This window comes from Scomber japonicus, chromosome 2, assembly GCF_027409825.1.
Source record: "Scomber japonicus isolate fScoJap1 chromosome 2, fScoJap1.pri, whole genome shotgun sequence".
Taxonomy (NCBI): Eukaryota; Metazoa; Chordata; class Actinopteri; order Scombriformes; family Scombridae; genus Scomber; species Scomber japonicus.
In genome coordinates, this window is record NC_070579.1 from 16917666 (window position 1) to 16938571 (window position 20906).

The window sequence follows — 20906 nt, forward strand, 5'->3', positions numbered from 1 at the left end:
ATAAAATTACCATAAGATAGTTTGCCTTATGCTAATAGAGCACTCCAGTGATTTTGGAAAATATCAAATCACTACTCTGAAAAAACAAGTGACCTCTGTGGCTCTGTTTTTGTTATTTCAATTGTCAAGGTAGGCTATTTCAGTGGTTTTCAAACTTTTCATGCCAAGGACCCCTAAACTGATACAAATTAGACGATGCACCCCCATCTGATAAGATTGTGTTATTATAAATGTTCTTTTTTAAAAAAAAATGTGTTACCATATAACATATTGCTTGTTTGTCTTTATGTATAGCCTAAGAGAATATAAAGTCTAAAAAGTAATTCAGACACAGACATTACAATACAGCAACAATATAAACAAGTTGATCATTTGATGTTTAATTATATACATGACCCCACACACGCACCGTTAACATAACATTAATACAAATGTGGAAAAAGTATGTACAAAATATGAACATCAATCATCTCTGCAATGAGATGAAACAAGAACTCAGAGAAAACTCTAATGTTTCAACATGTAACATTATTGTTATTGTAGATTAACTGATATATGTGTCTTTGTTGTAGCTATGTCTGTGCAGTGCCCAACTCCGCCAGATAATGGCAGCTTTCTTCTGGGCTTCTTCAGAGGTTTGGCGTGCTCGGCAGCCCCTGAACTTCTCCTCTTAACTAGGGGTGTGTACAACAGGACAAGGGAGCCATCATTCGGAGTGTTTTGTTTGACGTCCTCTAGAAGGCCCTCTAATTTCTCTATCATCCTGTCCATGCAGCTTTCGTCTTGGAGGTGGTACACCTTGTCTGTCAGTTCTTTTAACAGAGCACTACACTTCTGGCGCTTCCATGTTTTTGTACTGGGGTTGGTGAGGACTGTGGAGCTGGAGGATGATTCTGCAGAGTGGCAGCCTGCATAGGTTTGTTGCTCAGAATCACAGACGTTGGTCACTGTAGAGTGGCAGCCTGTATATGATGGTACCGAGGTACCTGAGCTGTCAATAGAGTTCTTGAGGCATACCTCATCAAGCATGAACAGAGGGTTCTCTCTGTATGCAAGGCAGAGACTATCCCAACTCCAGCCAGGTTCCAGGTTAAACACTGCACAGAAGTGCTTACATGGGAGCAGGTTTTTCTGCCAGTCTTTACATGTACACGATGGCATCCGACTCTCCGATCCAAAGGACACACTGTACTGTTGTGACGTCGTCTGACAGTTGACTTTGAAGCTGGCCTCCCCTGCAGATGTTACTTGGCCCTCTGTGAACATCAGTGACTCCTGGTGCCTTGTCATGATGTGCTCAGCCACAATTTGTGGTTTGTCTTTGAGGTATGGTGGCACATTCTGGCTGTATACCTGGTAATCACTTGAACATTTTACGTTCAATTCAATGTATCTGTGAGCAGATAAAGATTGAATTAATTCTTCATACCACATTATAGATGGTTAGGTCCATATGTATTTGGACAATAACTATTTTGTCTCTGTCCTCCAGCATACTGGATCTGAAATTAAATGATTGAGTTTTAAGTACAGACTTAATATGACAGTTTCTATAATACTCATATGACCTGGCTGTAAATACTGTCATACTAATTCTGTACTTAAACTAAATCATTTAATTTCAAATCTAGTGTGCTGGATATATATGTATTTATATATGTTTTTTAGTTGGATGTCACTAAATCTTACACTACTCCTTTAAATTATTGTTACTAAAGGGTTAGAGGATATAGTGTAATCCCTTACATTTATTCAACTTAACAACAAGCAAAAACAGGAGCCTAACACTTCATTTATGTTTTAAAGTTCATTTTGGTTTTCTGTCTTTGGTTTGTTGGCTCTTTAGTATTCTTACCTTTGATAAGATCTTGGCAGGAAATCCTGCACAATAACCATGATGGTCTCACTGAGACTGCAGTTCTTGTAGCCTTTCAGGTACGAGTGTCTGAACATCTCGTTTTGTCTCTCAACTCCATTGTTTGTGTAGAGAGCCACTTTTAGGTCATCATTCTTGAATACATTAACCCATCTCTAATTGAGGACATACATACAAGGTTACACAATCGTATTACAATCATATTCATGAGGAATTCAAGGTGAATATTTGCACTACAGTGCTATAAAACACAAAACAGGTTTCATCTTCAACCTTTAAAAGGTGGACTGGCCTAAAATGTTTCAAGCTTTTTAGCATTTTGCTGTGCAGGAACAAAAGAGGACAGCTATGATCTAGAAATGTACACACACACCTCTGTTTGGTTAAGCCATTTAGTGGAGAACCATCTTCTCAGCCTCTCGTTTGTCTGCCAGACAGGGTGCTGTTTGAGGAAGAGGGTGCTGTTTTCAAATTCTTCAGCTGTCTCACAGTCTGCAATGGCCCGAAGCATTTTCAAAACTTCCTCCTCACACGTCACTCCATGATCCTTTTTTCTAGTCCATTCAATCCATGCGTTCTCTCGATGAAAATCGCAGAGGGACACTTTGCTATCTAAGAATAGCAGAGGTACACGATTGTCAGTCTTGTTGATCATAAACTGACTTATTCAATTACAGTTTTATTCCCCACTATATTTCACAATAACATTGACTGTACCTTACCAGGAAAAATAAAGAAAATGTGTTGCATGTGATCCACTAAGCCAAAGTTAATATTTCTTTAAAAAAAGAAGGACTTTAGTAATCAAATGATTTAAATACTTACCCTTGAATACCTCTTCAAGAGCCCCAATTTCTGCCTCACAGAAATCACTCATGAAGTGGGACGGATTCCAGTCGGCATTCCACTTTTTGAACACCTCCAATGCCTCTCTGATGTCCTCCTTCTTTTGAGACTGAATGACGAAGACTCCAACCACAATGTAACTTACATTAGTCCTCACATAGAGGAAGAAGAGGTATACTGAATACCTAAGAGACAAATGAAATAGATCAGTATTACACATTCTTAAGTTCACCACTAACATTTTGAAATGGATTCAGTAATCACAAATAAACAACACATTAACATTTTAGCAGAACAGTCCTGCAGATTTGAAGATAAATGATGAATACAAAACAACCTAATGAAGATAAAATCATTACATTACTTGCTTGTACGATACGTTGCATCGAGCAAACACATTTGCTGCCCATACAACAGCAAAAGCCTCTTCTGCCATGGGGTCTGCAAACAAAGGAGCAACTTCTCAACAGTGCCATCTTCCTTCTCCTGAGCAGGTCTGTACTCAATAACATATCCCTCTTGCCTCCATGACTCCACAAGGTCCTGAAACATATGAAGGCCAAATGTAACTTGTATAGAATAGTCCTGCACTACATATACACCCATGCAGAGTGCAGGGCTCAATCAAGTGCTCATGTGTGAGAGTTTCACAAATCCAGGGTTACCATCTAGACACAAATCTTTCTTGACCCTGTCTTTACTTTTTGCATAATGTTGTAGATGTCCTTATCTAGAGGACAGAACCTTCTCCAAGTAGCAAAAGGGAGACTGGAGCCCCATGCACCTCCCTTGAGACTACCAGTTTCAGCCTCTCTTATGTGCTTTTTCAATACTAACATCAATGGGCTCACACACTTCTGCTGCCTACAAGTTCAAGCTGATCAAACTGGCATTAACAGCAATATCCTCAGTAAAAAAAACAGGTATTTGATATAAGTATACCTTGTCCTGCTTGCCATGAGATTCAGCAGTGCCAAACAACTGTATATACAGTAATAACAAAGGAATCCTATGGGAAGCGAAGCCAGAACATATATGGTCAAGACCAGCATAGAAACAAACCTTTCCAACAATGGGGTGGTTTTTATGCTCCGTCACATGTGGGAAATAAGCAGTGAACAGCTGCTCTGTTTTGACATGTGACGGGTCTCCTCTTAGCATTTTTCTCACAGCTGACGATTTCTCTCGCCTCTGATATGGGGTGTCCTCGTATATCTAGAAACACAAAACTCAGAACTAGAACTCAATTCTATTCGATCTTTTGTCATTGTTTAGTATGCAAGGACATTGCAAATATGGTCTGCTAAGGTAAAAACGGAAAAATAACCGTGATTCAGTGAATAAAGGCAGTTGAAAACCAAGGCTGGATATACAGAATGCACAGGAATATTTGAAATACTGTCTTTCACAAGACATAATAGCAATCTACATTACATAGTATCTCACCTTATAATCAGGAAATCTACATATATGCACTACATATATGGCTGCAGGACAACCAGTTTTTTTTGTGGTCTGTATTCTGGTCTCTGCAAACTCTGGGTCTTCTTTGTGATGCTGTGCCTAAAAGAAATCATTGTTGGATAGCATTTATACAGTCAGTGTTATCCAAAGACGGAGTCCAACACCAAAACCATAACTTTCCATAATTAAATTTAACATGTAGGCTACAACTTTAGTGTTTAGGATAGTTTTCAACCCAGTGCATCAGAAAGATGCAGGAAATGCCAATAAGTAGTATTAAAGTGCAGTTTGTGAAATTGTGCAGGTCAGGGGTGTGTGAGGTTTATTGGGAAAAAACAAACACACATAAAGAATAATTACATAGACACATTTTTGCAAGGATCCCTCAAATGTGGTTATCAAGCACTTGCGACATAGTAATGGAGGTATGATATTTTAATAAACCTTACTGTATTTATTGCTTATAGGACAACATATAAATTGACACAGATATATCTGTGATAGGCCAATATCAGGCATCGGTCGGGCTCAGCTGTGGACTAATTCCTGGTAAACTAACGTGATAGTGAGTGAGGACTTCTTACCAGTTTCTCTTCTCTCTTTCTTTTATAAGCGGCATGTTTATCTCGCCCCTGGTGGCAGATGAAGGTTTTAGTGCCGAGCACAACAAAAGGCGTGCCATCATACGGGACGGTCTTTAGATGCCAGTGGATAGCCTTCCCCGTTACATTCAAGTCTGTGAACAGAGAGAAATTACCTCTGATTTGTCTTTGGAGAGAAGGAGCAATACAAACACTGTGCAGACAAACACTGGTAGCAAATAACAACTATTGTAGCTATCTAATTAGCCAACCTTAACTTTAGTTGAATGCAAGAAGAGTGATGTATAACTACTTCAAACAGCTGGCTGTAAACTAGCTGGCTGATAGTGTTGATTATCTGTCAAACTTACCAGTTTTTCCAAACACTTTGTCGCTCTTTAAAATGACAAATTTAGTCTTGGTTTTCTCCTCGTACAAACGCCGATGTGCTTCAAACTCGGCATGACAAGAAAATTTTAAAGCAGCCCCCGATGTGACAGATATATCTGCCATGCTGACGACTCAGACACAGTTTATAATCTGTTATTAAACATCCATGGTGCAGAGCAAAGCGATACTGAGCGGAAACAAGTGCACCAATGGGGAGTTTCGCAAATCCAGGGTTACCATTTAGAGCCACTTCTTCTTCGTCGTCTTCCTCTGTTTTTCTTCTTCTTCTTCTTCCTCCTCCTCCTCCTCTTCTTCTTCTCTTTGTTTCATGGCGAGTGGACAGTGTTGCATTCCGCCACCTGCTGGAATGTAACATTATTGACAGTACTATCTATCTTCCTACCTATCTTTCTATCTATCTGTCTATCTGACTGTCTGTAATATTTTTGTTTCCCTTTTGATCTAATTCCTTATTGTTATTTATATATTCCTATGTGCATTTTTTTTGGAAAGTTGTTAATAAGGACCATAATAAATCACTACTACTAACTAATGTTTGCAGTAGTCTCATACAATGCAATAAAATTAAATGTGCATGTTAAAAAATAGGTCCTTCCATCGTTCTCTTCTAGGCTTTTACACAATGGATTTATAATAAAACCTTAAACCTTCTTTACCATTAAAAAGTATGAAGATAAAGCAATAGTTTACATAGGTTGTTTTCTTATACGCTACAGCATGTGGTTGTTAGCTTTGCTGGTGCTTGTCACAGTCTCTTCAGGGTTGGTTGTCACATGTTGGCATTATATGGTGTGATATACCTAGTGCTTTCTTTCTTTTTAGATGCTAAATGACCAGGATTTTTTTCAGGAAGATGATCAAAGGCCAGACTCCTCCAGATGTGAAGCTCAAGGCAGTCAGAGAGGTTAAACTCCACAATATTGTTATATAAGTTTAAAAAAGGCACCTGTAAGCATGATTTTTCCTGTTTATGTTATCTTGGTGCAGGAGATGTGTTAAGTTGTTGTATTTCAATGAAACTAGACATTTTAAATTCATGTAAATACAGATTGCCTACATTACCTACTATATATTTTTTAAATATTTTAGTAGGCTATATTTTGGAGTTTATGTGTTGTATCACCATCAAGATATGTTGCCCCTATTAAGGGGTTAAACAAAATGTATACATGTATGTATCTCCTGGTGCCTGTTGCCTGTTTAAGGGTTTAAAGGAAATCTATTCAGGATACAGTATATGAGAAATTCAAAGGAAAGTAGAAAGTTTGTGAAGCACTTTGTAAACTTGTGTGTGACTACCATCCCTGTGATGATAGGGACGGTTGTCATAAGTGCACAAGACATATTCTGATGGTCCATATCTTTTAAACAGAATAAGCTTAAGGAGAATAAGACCACTTCATTCATATAGGCTTCCATTAACCATTAAAAGGAAATCAGTGTCTGAGGAAGTCAAAGGAAAGTAAAAAGTTTGTGAAGCACTTTGTAAACTCGTTTTTTAAAGGTGCTATATTAATAAAGCGTATTATTTATTATTGTTTGTTATTTATTTATTTATTTAGTTTATTTATCATTTATGGTTTTCAAACTAGACATGACCCAGCATTAGTAGAAAGTTGCGGGGGAGGAGGAGGAGGGAAGGGGAGGAAGAAGGGGGTTATTTGCTGACGTCATAATTTATGTTGCCCAGTGTAAACACCTGATTGGCTGAGCCGCGGCGATGGGGGTTCCCCGCCCCAGATTGCAGGGGTAAAACAATAAATGGAGCCTATCACTTTAAATGTTCAATCTCTGGTCCAGCAGAGATCACAGGCTGTCAGATAGAGAGGGAGCGTGGGAAATATCACATCATACACCTGGGATACTCTGTATTTCAGATCAGTTTACTGACGGTTAACTCGTAGTTTATTTATTACTAAAAAAAACCCAAACTGTCTACATAGATAGGTCCTTTCATAAGGTAAGTGTAGCCCTCCTCCAACCGTTGCTATGTCACGGCTGACCAGCTAACCGCCGCACCAGCTAAATGTTAACATTAGCTGCATTGTCTTGTCAAAAAATCACGGGCTGCTCGATGGGAGAGCAAGCTAAATCATTCAAAGTGACCAAATGGCGTGTGTAGCTGCTTGTATAAACCAGCGCACATTGCCTGTATTAGTTGTGAAGTGTGAATGTTAATCTAATTTATATGTGGCTCCTTCCTTTGTTTTCTTTGAGCTAGCATTAGCGCTCAACTTAGCACAAGTTAAACATAATTTGTACTAAAGATGAAGAAACGCGTGTGTTCACATTTAATTATATTTTAAAGAGGTGGTATTCTTCATTTTCGGGTCGAGTAGACATTTTAGTGGCTTATCGTTGTGTCAGCTTGGTGTTTTTCCCCTCTTCTCTCTCTCGCCTCGTTTGCAACCAGCGTGCAAGTTTATCTTAAAGTACAGCAAAAAATATAATATGTTGTCATTTTTCTTCGTGTCCATAACATGTTAACTGTGAGATATTTGAGTAAAAGACAAAGTGGCCACCGGCTAAAAGGTGAAAAAACGACGACGCCACAAGTTAGCTTTCCTAGAGCTAATGTTGCTAACTAGCAATGTCGCAAGCTTGACGTCGCTTTCCCCGTTTTCGCTGTTATAAGATGAGATAAGTATTGATATTAGTATTGCTTTGCTTACATACTTAACAGCATAAGCTTTCAATGACCTCTAAATGTCTATAACATGCACGTATGCTTTTTAAATTAAGCATTGGTCACCACGTATCTCTAGTAATGAACATGCGACACATGTAAGAGATAAAAAATGTTGTTAGCCTAAATATTTGGAGGCCTCTGTCAAATAGTAGGCCACTGATTTAACAAACAGATGTATGTAACAATAATATATGTGATGAACAGTTTTTTAAAAAAAAAATAGGATTTAATTGTATAAAGTGTTTTGTGCTCCTTGACTTGAACGCCTTGAATCGTCGCTTCCTATTTTATCTACAGCCGGTTTCCCCCCTTTGTCTCATTGGATGAACGTGATGGCGCAGTTCAATGTTAGCTGGTAGGTTAGCAAGCAAGCTGTCTTTTCCTGTCAGGTTTGGTGTGGGTCAGATGAAACATGGCCATAAAGTGACACAAAGAAAGTGAAACATTGCTCTGTAGAAAGGAAACGTATTAATAGATGTTTTTATGCTTTAGTTTCCTGTGCAGACACATATATTATGTTGGCTTGAACCACAATAAACCTAAATGTATATTAATTAATAGGCTTTCCTTAAAATGACCTGACTGTACATAATTCATATAATTGACTCTGATTTGAATTCTTAAGTAATTTTCGCCTACGTTCACTTTCTACAGGTTTCATGGCTAAAACTAATGCAGTATATAATGCGAAACCCATGCATAAAACCACGTTTCTGAAGTTCACAATGTTGACTTGGCACTTCAACTTTACTTTCAGTTTTGCGAGCGCGGTTAGGTTGTGGTGCAATTGGAATGAATTGCGGTATGAGTAATAAGAGAGTTGACACACCTCTACAGTGTAATGCAATACAATTCACAGCCTCCTAAATGACCATAAAAAAGTTTAATCAGCACCTCTCCAAAAAGTCTGAACAAAAACTAAACATAAATTTCATGGAGGTAAATGTATTACACGGCTGTAATAATAGACTGCGTTAGTTTTACTTTAGTGTGCCTAATTAACTGCCGTGTGTGCGTGTGTGTGCGTGTGTGCAATAAGTGCCAACATGTATTTTTAGACGGTGCAACTAAATACGTTTTTATTTCTCTTCCAGCACTTAATATTGTTTACCAAAGAAATGGTGATGGAGAAGCCAAGTCCCCTGCTTGTAGGGCGGGAGTTTGTGAGGCAGTATTACACACTCTTAAACAAGGCACCAGATTTCCTGCACAGGTAATTACTGAAATGTGACGTGGTACAAAATACATGAATGTATGAATTTTAGGGAATACTTAAATGTCATCTTGCTGTGCCATCAGGTTTTATGGGAGGAATTCTTCCTATGTTCATGGGGGACTCGACCCAAGTGGCAAGCTGGCAGAAGCAGTGTATGGGCAAGCGGTAAGTAAAAACTAAAAGAAGATTCACTTTTAGAAAAGAGTTTAGTAGGTGTCTCATACGATATTATTAATTTCTTCTTTCCCCCTCATGTGTTGCTGTTATACTCAATTTTATTTATTATACTATTATTATGCTAGTTTCTTCTTAATTCAATGCAACATACTAATTGTACACAGTATGTGCTATATTTAGTGTAGCATACTGTTTTTGCAGTTGGCACACAAGAAATGAACATATTTCAACATATCGAAACAGGAAATGGTACTACACGTGCAGCAACAAACTGTCAATATCTTAACAGACATAAAACGAAACATTTCTGACTGTAACAACTAATTAGTTTAACTAAGGCTACACTCTCACTGCAAGCCTTAATGCGCAATTCCGATTTATTGCTCAATCCGATTTTTTGTTTGGCTGTTCATATTACACTTTTAAATATGGCCTCCTGAAGTGACCCCTGCTCAGTTATCATTAATGACGTCAGGCACAGAACAGTGTTTACGGAAGCGAACATGGCAACAGCCGGTGAAGTTACTGGTAGTCTCATTTATGGTCTGTTAAAAACAGTGTGAGGCAGCCGGCAAATTTGTGAGCAGGTGATGTTAAAAAGGAGGAAGAGGAGAAAGAAAATTAATACTTAAATGATGTCTTTATGCGCAGCATTAGCTGTGTGTTGCTCCAGAATAACGTTGAAGTTGCATTAAATGCTACCTGAATGTATCCGATTCAGTACCACATTTGAAAGTGGCCTGAATCGGATTTGGAAATGTCAGATTCAATGCAACTTGTGCTGTTCACATTGTCAGAAACCTTTTTTTTTACTGTTCACAATGAACACATGAAACCGTTTTAGAACAACAAGATGATGTTTGTTGATTTCAACCAATTTTTCCCTAACATTTTTTTTTCCTACTTTACTCGTTATTTCTTAGGAAATCCACAAGAAGGTCATGTCTCTGCAGTTTAGTGAATGCCACACAAAGATCAGGCATGTGGATGCCCACGCCACACTAAGTGATGGAGTGGTGGTGCAAGTCCTGGGAGAACTGTCTAACAATGGTCAGCCCATGAGGAAGTTCATGCAGACTTTTGTGCTTGCTCCAGAGGTGAGTACATCTACCTTTCAGTCTCTTCATTTTTTTTATTTTTAACTAAAAATGTTGGATCAAACAGAACTAGTAAAACAAAATGAGTTGCTGTTGCTAAACTAAAATTACTCAGGCTGGCTATCTTTCAGTTCTTAAATAAATGTCTAGTTCACAAGATTGTAATATGTGGTTAAGTTTGTGGTTTTTCAATTTGATGCTCTTGAGTAAACAAAATGTGATTTTTGTTGTTTGCTTTTCTTTAGGGTTCAGTGGCAAACAAGTTCTACGTCCACAATGACATCTTCCGTTACGAGGACGAGGTTTTTGGGGACTCTGAAGCTGAGCTTGATGAGGGTAAAATGTTCATAAATATTCCACAAAGACCTTTTTGTTTGTTTGTGAGCTTTTAGCTTGTGTTCATGGTTGAATGCAAAGGGCACTTATGCAAATACATTCTCAATTTGTTTTTGTATTTTCTCACTTAGAATCAGAGGAGGAAGTTGAAGAGGAGCCAGAAGAGAGGCAGCAGTCCCCCGAGCCGCTTCAAGAAAGCCCCAACAGCACCACCTACTATGAACCTCACCCCGTTACGTAAGCTAAAACTTAGCATAACTGTGATATTATATTTAAATGTTTGACATTGTTTTTTAACATAGCGTACATTATTTTGCCTGTTAAAATTGATCTATATTGGGGGTGAAATCATGCTGGATTGTGCTCTGCAGTAATGGAGTAGAGGAGCCCATGGAGGAGCCAGCTCCAGAACCCGAGCCAGAGCCTGAACCAGAGCCCAAAGTTGAGGAGATCAAGCCTGAAGTAGATGAGAAGGTTCTGGAAGAGATGGAGGAGAAAGCCCCTTCACCAGTCCCCGTGGAGTCCCCACCAAATACCCAGGAGCCTCCCAAGGTGAGGCCGATGTTTACCGTGTAGTTTACATCTTAGTGTCAATCAATCAGTTTTTATTTATAGAACACCAAATTACAACAAAAGTTATCTCAAGGCACTTTTCACATAGAGCAGGACTAGACCAAACTCTTTAATTTAATTTAAAGAGACCCAACATTCCCCCATGAGCAAGTACTTGGCAACAGCGCCAAGGAAAAACTCCCCCAGTAGTTTCCATGAATAAGATTACTGAAGCTAGTCTGAGTTCACTGAATCTGTGAGGTCTTATAACTGAAGGTCTGTAATCGATGTGTTTTGCATACACTTGAGTAACTGAGTAATTTTGAGAAACCTGGTTTCTGTTATCAGGGCACGGGATAAGAGAAACCTGATCTTTCCAGCTAGATTTCTTGTAAAAAGCACAGATTTCCTCTGTACGGGTAACTGGGTTTTTTTTTCGCTTAGGAAGCCAGACAATAATTTTTGCGTTAATTAACTTTTTAACTTGGCACAGTCTGCGCTGCTTGTTCCCCTCATTACTCCACGTCTTGTCCCCCAAACAACAACAAACTGATTTGTTAATTAAAGTAGGTCATCAGCAGGCAGGTAGCTAGTCCATCACATCACTTTTCAGCTCTGATCAAAACATGACGTCTGTGAGAGGTCATGATCTGAGTGTCTCAGAGAGTCTGCCTGCATTGGTTTCTATTTTTCGCCCACTCTCTGGTGTGCTTGATTCTCTCTGTAGCAATGTGTATTGGCCCGATATGGGAGGATAAATGGAGAGGTCATGCCTTCATAGTTTGGAGAACCCCTGGTTCACACGGGGGAAGTGACGTGGGAGTGGCTAAAACCAAAAGAGATAATTACACGAGTGGATGAATTCCATCCAAAATCTGACTGCAACACAAAGTATCCTCTGGAAGTCTAAATAAGTCTAACCACTAATGGATGTATTCGGAGCTGTGATGAAAAGCTGTGCTCTGTCCACCTGCCTCTCCTCTCACTGCACCATCAGTCTATTCTGGCACAGACACGCTAAAAAACTGCAGCGTCTTCTGTCACTAATACAGTTAAATTAAGAAATCTATGCTTCAAAAATAAAGATGGGGAGAAATCCGATCACTGACCTGCTGCATGCATAACCAGATTTACAGAAACCAGGGTACCTCAGTGCACGTGGTACCCTGGTCTGCTCCCACACAGGGACACATTTATTTCTATTCAGTAATCTTTCCAATAAGATTTAAAAAAAAAAAAAAAAAAAAAAAAAAAGTTTTCATGTACTTTATTCTCAAATTAAGATTGTTAAAGGCACAAACCAGAAGCACATCACTGAGTCCAACAGTTACATACTCTGTTCAATGATATACCCACCAATATTTTAGTATGTTGTTGTAGCTCTAACCATTCGATTACTGCATCGCTCACAGGCTTTCTCCTGGGCCTCAGTGACCAGTAAAAACCTGCCTCCCTCTGGTACAGTCACCTCCTCTGGAATGTCTCCACATGTTGTTAAAGCTCCAAGCTCACAGGTAACTAACCACCACCCAACATTAAAATGTGGACTATCATTACAAAAAAATTCTAATAAAATGAACTGTATATTACCAATAAACTGCTCATTATACAGTCTATACAACACTATGCAGTAGTCTACCACAGTATTTTCTACAGCTTGTTGTAAACATAGTGCCCTTTTTTTTTTAAACTTCAAGTAATTACAGATAAGAATTACAAATGAGGTAATATTTTGTTTCTTTCTTTTTTTGCATCTAAGCTTGTTCACATTTGTGTACTAGTACTACTGCCTGCCACTGTAGTTGATTAATAGAAATGTGACTACTGGGTTTAGTCTAGAAGAGAAAAACAAAACTTATCTGTCCAAACAATTTATACATCTTCAGGCTCCAACTTAAGTACTTGTCAAATGTAGATAATGATGCATCAACAACAGCAAAAAGTCCAAAAGCAGATGAGGGAAAATTGGAGTGGCCGAGGAGAGTCCTTAATCAAACCTTTTGTAAAAGCTAAAGGTTTAAATGTTATGAACCAATACACCATAGAAATGTATGATTTTAGAATAAAGTTAAATTTCGGGTTGAGGGGACAAACAATTACCTCAAAATGTATTTCTCCTGTGTCACTGCCCGAATCAGTGAGGACTGCAACAAAATTAAAGACCTGGAATGAAATAAACACAAATTTTATGATGAGCTGATTTCAGCTGATTGAAAGTAAATCCATTGTGAAAGTGATGGGTGATTGATATGGTGACACCTTCTCCATACAGCCCAGAGTTGAAGCCAAGCCGGAGACACAGACAGCACCCATCCGACCCCGAGACCAGCGCACACGTGACAGACCGACCTTCACTCAGCGGGGCCCCCGACCTGGTACTGCCCAAACAATTTCCCTCCAAATCACCGTTAGAGTTTTATTTGGTTTATTCTTACACTCTGCATGTGTCTTTGTCACTAATAGATGGTGTTGCATCTTCGGAGTCACAAACGGGAAAACCACACTTAAGTTTTGTTAACAAAGGTAAAGATTTAAGTCACGGTTGTGTTAGTTAATTAATTAATGATCCTGTTTCATGACTATTCTTACTCAGTGAGACTATTCAGTGATCGTCTTCTTACATGTGGGATGAGTTTCACTTGACTTCTGGTGTTTTTCTTCCTGCTGTTTCGTTCTGACCTGCAGGTGGCAGAGGCGATGCTGAATCTGGTGACATGGACAGCAGGCGGATTGTCCGCTACCCAGACAGCCATCAGCTTTTTGTCGGCAACCTCCCACATGACATCGATGAGAGCGAGCTCAAAGATTTCTTCATGAGTATGTTTCCTCAAAAAGAAAGACATCATCAATGCACTCTCTATTTAGTTTAAAATGATCAATGGCTGTTTCTGATTGTGGATAAATTTTAAGTTTAATTATATAATATCTTTTTTTTTTTTTCATATTGCAGCATACGGAAATGTAGTTGAGCTGCGGATCAACACCAAGGGTGTCGGTGGGAAGCTTCCCAACTTTGGATTTGTGGTCTTTGATGACTCTGATCCAGTGCAGAGAATCCTGGGGGCCAAGGTAGAAGGGGCATGTATTAACATTTCATTACCCACTTTCATTCATTTGGTGGCGGTTTGGTGACACACATTTCTTACAATTAGCTCAACACTGGATTTCACAGATGGATAAAACACCAATAAGACATGAAATGCTTAAAGATATTGTCTGTTGTGAGTACATAATGTTTCCCGATGTGATTTGAGCATCAATTTACACTACTTAACAGAGTATCCAAGGCTGTGTTCAGACCAACTTAAGTATTGCATAAAAAAAAGGAGAAAAAAAAACAAGCATCAAAAGAAGGGCAGTTTGGCTTTGAAGCAGAATTAGTCAGTTCAGGGAAGTTTTCACTGCAGCAGGTTTTTTCTGCAAAGCTAGAATTGGCTGCTCTAGATCCTAACAGGGCTCAACCTACAACAGTGGCTTGCACTTATTTGATTGGCCATCGTAATGCTTTCCGGAAAGACAACTGGATTGTGCCATCATAAAAGTTAAGCCAGGATCTACTTTTATGTAATTTTTTTTTTTTTTTTTTTTTATCCCTCCATGTTGGATCAGATGCTGGGACACTTTACAGTTTATAAAACTCTGAGACAGGATTGTACAACATGGGTTAAAAAAAGCAAATGTTCAAGTTATAAATCCTGCACTCTTTTATAATTCAAATGATTTCAGTCTGAACACGGCCTCAGTGATTAGAAAATTTTACAGGCAAGGAAACGCTGGATGAACTCATCAGATGAGACCGGTGTGATGCGTAACGATGCTCTCATAGATGAACAAACCAGTGTGCAAACCAGTGAATGATGTGGGTTGTGAAATGGATGGGGAAATATTAAATTCTGCTTTCTCCCATAATGACCTCGCTTTTTTTTTTTTCTTTCTTTCTTTCTTTTTCTTGCCTGTAGCCCATCATGTTCAGAGGTGAAGTGCGTCTGAATGTGGAGGAGAAGAAAACGAGGGCGGTGCGCGAGCGAGAGACCCGTGGCGGAGGAGACGAACGTCGGGACATGAGGCGCAACGACCGGGGTCCTGGAGGTTCAAGGGGCATCGTGGGAAGCGGAATGATGCGTGAACGCGACGGGAGGGGACCACCACCCCGGAGCGGCATGGCCCCTAAGCCTGGCATGGGCTCTGGAAGGGGCTCTGGCGGCCAGGGTGAAGGTCGCTTCACAACCCAGCGCCGCTGAGAAGAGCACCACCTGCAGTGTGGAAGTAGTACCGTGTTCTTCATCTTCAACCGTTCTCGTTAACGAAAAGAAATCTTCATGTATAAACGTATATATTTGTTTTTGTTTTGTTTTTTTTTTCGTTTTTTTTTTTTTATTTTAATTTTTTTTGTTCCCTCTTTGCTTTGGAATGTGACACAGCCTGTCAACCATTTGTTTGTGAAATAGACAAAACAAAAAATAAGCAAACAAAAAAATTCGCTTATTAGTTGTGAGCTGAGCGTCCTTTTTTTGGGGGGTATCTCAAGAATTCACAAACTTTAATTTGTAAATTCGTGAAAAAAGGCAAACCAACCAGGAGTAATCTGCCACATTAGGAGGGACTGATAAAGACTTGTAACTACGATAATACAGCCCATCATTTGGAAAAGAGATTATATGCCTTGACTTAACTGGGGCGCTGCTTCACGAAAATCCCTCTATTGCACATTTTATATGGTAGTTTTCTGCCCGTTACTGTTGGAAAAGAGTGAGATGCAAAAATTTGTGCAGTTCCAGGGGAAAAGCTTGCCTTTTACTTTTTTCCTTTTTTTTGAGAGACCACTGCTTCAAAATTGCATAATGCACTCATCAATATGCACTAATGGGTACTTTTGTCGTGTTACATTGACAACCATGCTCGGAACGCAGCTGGAGAGACCTGTTTGTCTCAAAGCGATACGACTTAACGGGGCAGGCCTCGCTCACAGCGCCTGTCTGCTGTGACCAATGTACTTTTCACATTTCTGACCCAAAACTACGCTTCAATTACTGCTGGATGGACAAGATGACAAGCAAATCTACATTATATTTTTTCCTCATTTATAAAAAAGAAAAAAGCTCAAATCCTTGACTTTTCACCAAACGAGTGGGGGGACAAAGGATAAAACAAGAAACAAAAGCTGAATAGAAGAGTGGTGGTAATGATGGCGGCTCGCTCCATTTTTCTTTTGATTCCAAGTTTTGTTTTTTGTTTTTTGTTTTTGTTTTGTTTTTTTTTCCTCTCTCTCTGTTTTTTCCCTGCCAGCTAAACCGCAAAACTGGGATGGACGACATCTCCCTCCCTCTTCCCTCCCTTTCTGTCTTAAGTGCGGAGTAACAGAATAAATGTACAGCAAAAATCAGTTTACTGTATGTTTTTTTGTTTTTCTGCGTAATAATTTTTTCATTTCTCTTTCGACTTGATAAAAGCATGATGGTGCCTTCTATTTCACCTTTTCCAGTCTTACTAAGAAAAGAATAAAAATAAAACAAAGCGTTGCAGTTTGAGGCTCGCTGCCTCCTAATGTGGAGCTGCTCATTTTGAACTATTGTCTACTGGGAGCAGATTTAAGAAAAAAAAAAAGAAAAAAACTTGCAGTATTCACAATATTAAAGGTTTTGGGGTTTTTTTTTTCTTTTTCTGGTGCATATTTTGATTTTTCCATACTGTTTTACTACCTAAGATGATCTGCTGTGAGTTTTGTACATTTGTTTTTGTATTGTGTCTGTTCTGGGTTTTGTAGAGACAATAGGTGCCTCGAGTTCTGTTTGATGTTAAATGGTTTAAGAGGTGCACATGAAGAACTACTCCCCAAAAAAAAAAAAAAAAAAAGACAAAAGGTACATTAAAGATGGTTACAGTGACATGCTTTGTCCTTGGTTTTAACGAGTCATAGCTCTACACGAGAATGATTTCAGTGAACTGAGGTTTGGGAAGAGGAAATTGTCTCAATGTTTCAGACACTGTTTGATCCTTACTTTAAGTCTGACGGTAGTTTTTTGCAACTCATGGCAGCACTCGGGTTAATTCCTGGACTCACAAGTTGTCAGACTGTTCTTTTTTCAGCAACAATTTTGTAATCTGTGTGGGTGGGCTGGCCATAGTTCCAGCCCACAGACTAGCAAATAATTGTGCTCACTTTTTCTAGCCGTTTATGCATTTGTATTTTCATAATGCTGATTATTCATTGTGCTTATTATATTCATTTATTTTTTACAGTCAGTGTGAATGCCATACCGGTAGGCTTTTATTTCCTTTTCTTTCTTTCTTTATCTTCTTTTTACCACTCGGTAGGGAGGGAAGATCTTGGTTTCAGCTGGGAAGGAAAACATGACACAACATGAGATGTTTTATCTGTTATTTTTTGTTATCTTGCACTGAAATGGGAAGTGAAAAATTGATGTAGCATTTTTCTGGACAAACATGCTAATGAGGTCTTCCTTGTCTGGTGGTATTGCACTATTTCCAACATTTCTGGGACAATCTTGTCAGTTTGAACACAACCTCTCCAAATTTTTTCATCTGGCATTAAACAAACAGCCTGATTTAATGCACATTTAATGTAGTTTTCCCTCAGTAAAGCTCGGCTACACTTCCTTTTTATAGCTGAGATAAGAACTATTTTCACATCGTTTTTGAGAAATATCAGTTTTTGTCCTTATATTACAGAAACTTTTCAGGTCCTAGAGTGTATTTTAACAGTTCTCACGGGTGCCTAAACCCCCGAATGTTTATTTTGTCAGGTAAATTGCATAACACGGGCACTTGACTGCAATCATACTTTTACAGCAGAGGTCGATGAAGAGAATGGTGAAGAAGAGCCATCATGCTTTCAGACCAATCTGTGCTTTTAACATCTCAGTGGTGGTTTAAACAAAAAAAAAAGAAAAGAAAAATGTCTGAGCGTTTATCAATTTTACGGTTGGATCTTTTTCACTGAGGTCTTCAAGGACCTGCCTGCCCTTTTCCAAACTTTTAGCGGATCCCCAAGCTGTAACTGTAAACTTTCCTGTGGTTGAAATGCAGTAGAGTGGATCCACATTGTGAATCATTCCAGTCCTTTTTGAGTGGAAATAGAAGAACCTTCTTTGGCTTTAGCAGGTGTGGTAAACAGTTGGCTGCCATCTTAATTTACTGTGTTTACCCTTTTTACTTGTTGCTAGTACAAAACTGTTGCAGGTGGAAAATCTTTTTTTTTTTTTTGGTTTTTATTTTATTTTATTTTTTGTTTTGTTTTCTTTCCTTTCCATTTTGAATGTGTTGGATTTAACATACAATAAACTACTGATATCAGCACCACTCATACCGTTTGTCATGTTTACAGGTTACTTACATTAGAGATCATGTGTTTAACAGGCTGTTGATGCACGTTGATGAGCAGAGAACACAAGTAGCGCTAAAATGTGCTCCAGGAGTGCACAGATGTGATACTTGTCTCAATCCTTGGAAGTTGGTGCAAATCAAACGGCAAACGGTGAGTAAGTAACCTGACAAGTTTTGGTTGTCATTAAACTTTTGTTATTCAAAATAGAGACTGACATTTAAAAGGACCCTTAAACATTTGTGAGTTTTTTCATTTACACACCTAAACGTTCACAATAGTTGGTCTTGTGCATGCAGAAAATAATTTAATCGGTCTTGTGTTTTGTTGCATATCCAGCATTTTGAAGTTGTAGATAACCTTTGATCCAGGAGGGGATCTCTTTGATTCCTTGTTGGATTGCGGAAAATACCACCCTGAAACTGGCCTACTATGTAGTGTTGATCTCTCTGAAGATCCAGTATCCACTGTGGAGCTGGAAGAAAGCTTCTTTAGCCTGTTTGTGCTAAAGAGCACAAAGAGGATTGCTACGACGCAGATTATCAGAAACCTGGAAACTGTTATGAGGGATTTGGAGAACCACATTTCTCATGTTCCTGAATATGATCAAACCCAGAGTACTTGTGTGAACGCACTCAATAAATAACCACAGTGAACAAAGACATTGGAGCAGACGTGTGGAAGATGGGGTCAGAGCTGCAGCTATCAGTGGGGATTGAGGTCATGACCTTATTTTTGGGGGTATGGGGGGGATTTTAAGGTTTCAGCAACCTTGGGGGAGTTTATATTCAGCATGTGTCCACACACTGAATGGATGCTTCCAAAAATTCAATTTATTAAGTATAATCAGGACATTTTGACATTTAAGAATTTATTGGATAATATTCATCATATGACTTCTTCCTTCTTTTTTGTACTTTACTGAGACATTACATTTATTCACCATGTCCATACTGCGCTTAATGCCCTGAGTTTGTCATGATTTACATTTTTTATGTGTGACAATGATTAAAAATATTGCATAAGTTTAATTCAAAAAGGAAAAAAGTAGATACAATATTTCAAATTGAGGTGCTGAGGAGTTTTACTGCATGTCATATAAATCCTTTTGTGTCTCCAGGGGGAGCTATGTGAAATCTGACAAATGTCAATGAAAATGAAGGAAAGCTGCCCACATTTCATATCTGCTTGAGGCTAAATTAGCTGTTATTAGCATTGCACACCTGAATTTCAGACCAAACTGTTTGCAGTGGACTTGCATTGTGGGTAATGTAGTGCAATATTAAATCGGTGGTGTACTCTTCATTCTGAGTCTCTGAGTAGCTACTGTGTCTACCAGGATACCAGCCCTTGCTAAATTGTCCTATAATTAACACATTATTGCCATACATATGTCCACTGTAATGTGTCATTTAATTAAAATATATGTTTGACTATTTCTTTTACACCTTGTATTTGTACCCACAAAGAACACATTAAACCAAATTCATGAATTAAAACTTCAAATACCCCGCCTTATTATTATTGCAGAAATCAAAAAATCATAATACCTTTTTTTTTAACCTATTTATAATTGTAGCTTAAAGGACAGCATATCTGAAGCTTAGCATAGTGCCTCATCTTTCATGAGTGGTGGCTTTGAAGTGATGTGTGATGTTTGTGACATTTCCAGAACTGTGTTATATGACCTTTAATATCACATGGCCTTTGAAGTGGCCCCAACAGTGAATAAAAAGGGGGGTATGGGTCAAAAAGGAGACTCGGGAGCCTCTCTGGCTGGACTGTCTTGCACAACCTGAGCCGACTTTCTGGATCAGGCAAAAAATACTGCTCCAAATCATTTTCTTGTTGCTCCTTTTGGTTTTGAAGAAGGATATTGAATCAACATACGGTCATAGGAGTCTTCTACTACAGTTGATGTCAGGAAAGATGTGCAGCAGTAACAGTGTTGTTCAGGCTCAAAAACTGGTGGACCAGCTTCGAGTGGAGGCAGGCATGGAGAGACTTAAGGTACGTAAGAAAAACTACTTGTATAGTAGTGGCACATTAACACATATCTGAACTACTCTACTTAAGATTTGCATGATTCACTAAGTACAGAGTGTACCAGGATGCTCCATATCTGTTATTTAAAACAGGATGTCCTCTATGTGTTTTTGAAGTATTTTTCCTGTCCACATTTGTCCCAAAAGATCTCCCTCACTGCAGCAGACCTGGTCCAGTACTGTCAGGACCACAGACGCAGTGACCCTCTGCTCACCGGCATCGCTGCCTCATCCAACCCGTTCAAAGATAAGAAGACCTGTGTGCTGCTTTAAC

General features: G+C 38.9%; 3 protein-coding genes across 7 annotated transcripts; 2 read left to right on the top strand and 1 right to left on the bottom strand.

The window, feature by feature from the left end:
- Positions 1-441: 441 nt before the first annotated feature.
- Positions 442-5413, bottom strand: si:dkey-31c13.1 (uncharacterized protein LOC100002197 homolog). Of its 2 annotated transcripts, none has more exons than XM_053332971.1 (9): positions 5139-5413; positions 4771-4922; positions 4169-4285; positions 3785-3937; positions 3087-3265; positions 2702-2907; positions 2250-2488; positions 1856-2031; positions 442-1393 (listed from the first exon to the last, which is right to left on the bottom strand). In XM_053332971.1, exons 1-9 carry the CDS (start codon positions 5278-5280, stop codon positions 535-537), a joined length of 2223 nt encoding a protein of 740 aa, XP_053188946.1. In that variant the 5' UTR covers positions 5281-5413; the 3' UTR covers positions 442-534. The 2 variants fall into 2 exon arrangements, with proteins under 2 accessions (XP_053188946.1, XP_053188956.1); XM_053332981.1 differs by having other exon boundaries at positions 1305-1502.
- Positions 5414-6987: 1574 nt separating this feature from the next.
- g3bp2a (G3BP stress granule assembly factor 2a) lies at positions 6988-18571 on the top strand. 4 transcript variants are annotated; one of them, XM_053329723.1, is made up of 13 exons: positions 6988-7138; positions 8962-9080; positions 9167-9248; positions 10184-10357; positions 10603-10693; positions 10825-10930; positions 11065-11245; positions 12658-12759; positions 13518-13620; positions 13709-13768; positions 13931-14062; positions 14196-14323; positions 15205-18571. In XM_053329723.1, exons 2-13 carry the CDS (start codon positions 8986-8988, stop codon positions 15484-15486), a joined length of 1536 nt encoding a protein of 511 aa, XP_053185698.1. In that variant the 5' UTR covers positions 6988-7138; positions 8962-8985; the 3' UTR covers positions 15487-18571. The 4 variants fall into 4 exon arrangements, with proteins under 4 accessions (XP_053185698.1, XP_053185714.1, XP_053185689.1 ...); XM_053329739.1 differs by having other exon boundaries at positions 14196-14314; XM_053329714.1 differs by having other exon boundaries at positions 13709-13767; positions 13927-14062.
- Positions 18572-20498: 1927 nt separating this feature from the next.
- On the top strand, positions 20499-20905 carry LOC128373053 (guanine nucleotide-binding protein G(I)/G(S)/G(O) subunit gamma-7-like). Its single transcript, XM_053333279.1, has 2 exons — positions 20499-20597; positions 20780-20905. The coding sequence occupies exons 1-2, from the start codon at positions 20505-20507 to the stop codon at positions 20903-20905; spliced, it is 219 nt and encodes a 72-aa protein (XP_053189254.1). The 5' UTR covers positions 20499-20504.
- Position 20906: the final 1 nt, after the last annotated feature.